Source organism: Arachis duranensis, chromosome 5, assembly GCF_000817695.3.
Source record: "Arachis duranensis cultivar V14167 chromosome 5, aradu.V14167.gnm2.J7QH, whole genome shotgun sequence".
In the NCBI taxonomy this organism is placed as follows: domain Eukaryota; kingdom Viridiplantae; phylum Streptophyta; class Magnoliopsida; order Fabales; family Fabaceae; genus Arachis; species Arachis duranensis.
Genome location: NC_029776.3, coordinates 88,636,548 through 88,641,469, shown reverse-complemented (window position 1 = coordinate 88,641,469; position 4,922 = coordinate 88,636,548). Strand labels below are relative to the sequence as shown.

Below are 4,922 nucleotides of genomic sequence, written 5' to 3'. Positions count from 1 at the left end.
TGTCCCCCACCACTGTCATCTCATTGTTAACTTTTTATCACTAGCCTCTTCAATTTTGACATGAAATACGCCATGCCCAAGACTACAATGTTTTTCCATAGCATCACATTAAACAACAAGGTTCTAATACTTTATCTATATTATATAGTTCAAGATTTTGATTATCAAACAACAATTTATTGATTTAGAATAGCCTTATCAACAAGGAAACAAAACGTTACCTTTTTCTTTACCTTGGTACTGAGCATAGTTTAGAACTCTAGGCATTCTTTGGGTTAATTTGCTTGAGTGCAACATTGGGAGCTATTCTGCTGCTTCTCCTCTGATATTCCAGAACAAGTTCTCCTCGGCAAACCAGTCAAGTTTCTCGGAATTACTCTGCTCTGATATTCTCTTTCCTCCAAGGAGCACTGACTCTACATTCTTTTGCTTCAACATCTCCTCAGCCATCTCAGTTAATATTTTTACATTGGTGGAACTTGTATCTATATCCAAGTTGGGTACACTTAGTCCAATACTTGATCCATTTGCCTGTTCATAAGAACTGTTTAGAACAATTTTTTTAATTTAACATGTACCAGTAAATATTCTTAAAGGAGAGATAGTGTCATTAAAGTGGTGTTAATTTTAGTAAGGGTTAGAACCTAGAAGTTGTTTGCTATATGCACAGTGAGCTCTATAAAGAGTAAAAGGGCAAAAACAATTGAAGGATTAGATGCACACACATAATTAAACAGAAATAAAAGCAAAAAATTTCAAGTGATGATAGCTGCTTAGAACCAACTTGAATAGGCTTTTCAGTCAAGGCCTTCTTAAAGGACTCTCCTTGAAGCATTTAATGCTTTTGCTATAAAAAATACTACCCTTTGGTCCTACAACTTTAAACGTGCATTCATGATTCATCCCATTTCATCAGAGGGACTAAGCACATTTTATTGCATGAAGACCAAGCTTTCCCTATTATTGATACATTCTTATAGGACAAAATGTATTGGAAATTACCAGCAATAGATATCCCCTTTACTCATAAAAAGTCCAAATCCAGCTATCCAAACCTGATCCTATCAACTTGCAAAATATAGACAAGGCAAAAATCATTTACCGAGACCCCATTCTCCTGCCATTCATCTGGTGTGAAATTGACTCAATTTAATGCCCTTTTTAAGGTTTACGAAATTAACATGAGTTAGGTAACTCAAGAATGAACCAGTTAGTCCTAAACTTACGGGCAAATAGCAGTTCTGCTGTTGGCATTCTGAACAAAGAAACAAAATCCAACAATTCTCCACCACAGCACCACACAAGAAGACAACCGACCTTTCAACGGTAAACAAAGAAAACATCTCATTTCCTAAGCAAACCAAAAACAATATGCCACCGTTCCTTGTGTGGTTCCTCCCAAAATCATGCGCACCACCAACACTCGGGGGATAAAATTATAAAAACTAAATAAATGGATCAACTCTTCTCATTTCAACCATAGTATTTCATTTATTATATTCTCATGATTATGAAATGAACAAAATTGCTTCAACCGTGCATCACTATACCATAAACATACGTAACTTAATAATCACCATGTTTGCATAGAATTAGGTCATTTCAGGCAAAACAAACATGTAAAATTGTAATGTAGCAAAGACTTGAGGCTTTAAAAATTAAAATGGTAGTCTAAACTCTAAAGTGAATAATAACTAGTTTGACTAAAGCTAGAATACCAAGAAACTTAACTGAATTCTCATACAGCTACGGTTCCAATTTAACAACCAAAACATAGGAATACATAAGATAAATACAGTAAAAAAATGTAACAAAGATAATAATAATCTCTTAAGCAATCATGGCCTAGTTCAATCAACTCTCCGATCAAGGAAGTTATTGTGGTGGCAAAACTAAGCTGTCATGGTAAAGAAAAAAGATCCGAAAATTTGTTTTGGAGCATATAGGAAAGTGATGGGCGTCACTTGAGCTATCGATCAGAGGAAAATATAACAGGCCAGAATCAGATTTATGCAGAACCAATCTTCTATCAGGAAGCATTAGCAAAAGGACATCATGTTCCGAGATGGAGAAGGGTGTTAAAGGATTATTGTACTTGTGACGCCAGAGTTTCACGCGCGAGATCATCATCCAGGATTCCGTTACTCCATAATCCTTCATCATCCACACGTCGAAGACAGTATTATTATGATCTATAGTAAAACAAAGGCAGTTCCTTAAGACTTGCAGCTCTGGATCACAAGTATTGTCGCCGCCGCCACTCAGACGAGGCAACGGCACTTGGCCAAAAGTTTCATTTGCCAAGTCAAAGGAAAGAATTACCCACTTCCTCTCATTAGCAGCAGAACCAGTCAGCTTTGCCATCCAATTGAGAGTGCCGGTGCCACTCACGAATTTCCCAATGGACCCTGACAAACCAACGGCAGGAGAAGGGAATTTGGGACCGATAGTCGAAGAATTTGCACCAAATGTACAAATTACGGTCAAATATTGTCCTTCCACTGTTACAAGCTTGTATTTGTCATGCACGTGATCATAGCCAAAACCATAATAAGTGAAACAGTTAAACTCAATTCGAAACCATTGGGATGCGGATCCAGTGCAAGGGTTCCACAGGCGGAGACAACAACTCCGAAGATGATGCAAGCACACCAAACCATTGCAGGAGCCTCTAACAACGAGCGCACCAACACGACAGCCCATATCGAAGCTAACGACCTTGGTAGTGGCAGATGGGCTATTGAACAGCGGTTGCAGGGGCAAGAATCCAACTCGGCAGTGGTAGTAGAGGCGATTGTAATATACCAAACGCGACGTTAGATCCCGGTCCGCCGATGAGCGTTGACGAAAGTTGTCCATGGCGAATTGGGGGCTAGAGATTAGGGTTCTCCAAGACTTACACACACACTTGAATTGAAGAAGGGCCCTCACAGGAAGCATCAGCAGGATTTCGACCAGGATGTCGTCTGGCAGCACCGGCAGAGTTGGACAAAGGGGATTGCGGTCCTTGGCCGTGCTTCCGACCAGGTTGCACCCCTCAACAACTCGATCACGAGGAGGGCTCATCAATCCCTCCGCCGCAAAACCCTACTTCTCTCGCTCGAAATGAGAAAAACGCGATAAGCAGAGGTCGAGCCAACCTCTTTTTATTTTAAATTTTAGAAAAAAAAGGATAAATAGGTGATTAATTTTTTGATATATGAATATTTAAATCTTTAAAAATTTAATTTTTATTTTTTTAAAATTTAGATATATTAATCTTTCATGTTTATTTAGGTTTATTAAATTCAACAAAAAAATTAAACGTGATTCTTGTTATTGCCTGGTTGATATAGATGCAGATATGAGAGAGCTTTTAAAATTAGATTCAAGGATTGATGTGTCCAGATTTTGAAGAGATCAGGAATTTAAATGTATTTTTAAATCTTTTGAAACTTAAATGTCTGGAGAACAAAAAGTTAAAGATCGATTTGTCATTTTCTTAAAATTAAAATTTGAAAAAATTAAAGTAGTGAATTTTTTTAGATTTAATTATTTTGTTAATCCCTGTAGTTTTGTAAAATTTTCAATTAGGTCTTTATACTTTTTTTTCCTTTTAATTGGATTTTTGTACCAATTTTTTTTTTAATTAGGTCTCTCTTAAGAGTAATTGACTTAATTATATAAGAATCCAACTAAAAAAATAAAATTAGTGCAGAAACTCAAATAAAAAAAATATAAGAACCTAATTTAAAAAATAAATTAGTGCAATGACTCAATTAAAAAAAATATATAAGAATTTAATTAAAAATTTTATAAAACTATAAAAATTAATAGAATAATTAATTTTTTTTATAAAAAAAATATTTTTAAATTAATTAGCTCTAATTTACTACCTTTTTAGTTAATTTCTTAGCGGAAGTTAATTTTATAATGTGGTGATGAACTTCCTTACACAAATGCAATTTTCTTTTCACGTTTAATCAACCTCAAATTCTCTTTCGAAATTAAATACAAGAAAAAAGTAATTGGTACGTATTTTACTCAAATTTTTGTTAATGTTTAAAAGAAAATGTGGGTATTTTAATGTCGCAATTGTAATGTCAAATAAAATTAAAAAGAATAAAAGTAACAAATAAACAAATAAATACAAAATGTCAGTGACAAAATAAATTACAGAAATTGAAACAAACAAAAAATTAAAAAAAAGATAAAAGAAAAAACATGAATATAAAAGAGAAGAAGACGTAAAAGTAGAGGAATTTTATTAATAAAAACTGAAAGAAAGCAAAGTACAAGTGTTTGAGTTCAAAGGAATTACTTAAGATTCCCAATTTTACTCTGTAATGCCAAGTAGCTGAGAGCGTTTTGGGTTTCTAAGTGTTTTCCAAGAAAAACTGAACTGCCTATAATATTTTCATAAAACTCTATTTATAGACTAACCTAATGTCAACTAACAGTTACCATTTGTACACCACTTGCGAAAAATTTGAATTTCCTCTAACTGTTCCCGCACCTCTTGTGAATTTCAAAAATTAAATAGATAACCAACTGACAAATAATCTAATTTAATTTAAAATAGATATAAATATTATATATATAGGCATATAGATATAAATATTATATATAGAAACATTACCAAGTAACTAATTATTTTTTTTAATAATTTTCTTATAAAAATTATATTTTGTCTAACATAATGCTCCCCAAAATTTTTTCACTTGAAGTCATACAGTGATTGAAAGTGAAAAATTTTGTTGTTTATAATAATAAAAGAAGTATATACAAACGTATGTTTATTTATTTATTTATTTTTAAATTGGCTAAACAAATGTAAAATAACTCAGTACTCTTATCTTCTTGTAATACATGTGAGGAGAGAATATGTTAGTGTTAAGCTTCTTCTTTAACTCTGTGCCTCTCACTCTCCCCAATTTCATCTA

General features: G+C 33.4%; 1 protein-coding gene across 1 annotated transcript; it reads right to left on the bottom strand.

Moving 5' to 3' along the window:
- Positions 1-1,722: 1,722 nt before the first annotated feature.
- LOC107490307 (F-box/kelch-repeat protein At3g23880) lies at positions 1,723-3,134 on the bottom strand. Its single transcript, XM_016111081.3, has one exon. The coding sequence runs from the start codon at positions 3,064-3,066 to the stop codon at positions 1,876-1,878; it is 1,191 nt and encodes a 396-aa protein (XP_015966567.1). The 5' UTR covers positions 3,067-3,134; the 3' UTR covers positions 1,723-1,875.
- Positions 3,135-4,922: the final 1,788 nt, after the last annotated feature.

What these genes read in the sequence shown, in the direction of transcription:
- LOC107490307 (XM_016111081.3), bottom strand. Translation starts at nt 3,066, where the DNA reads ATGAGCCCTCCTCGTGATCGAGTTGTTGAGGGGTGCAACCTGGTCGGA.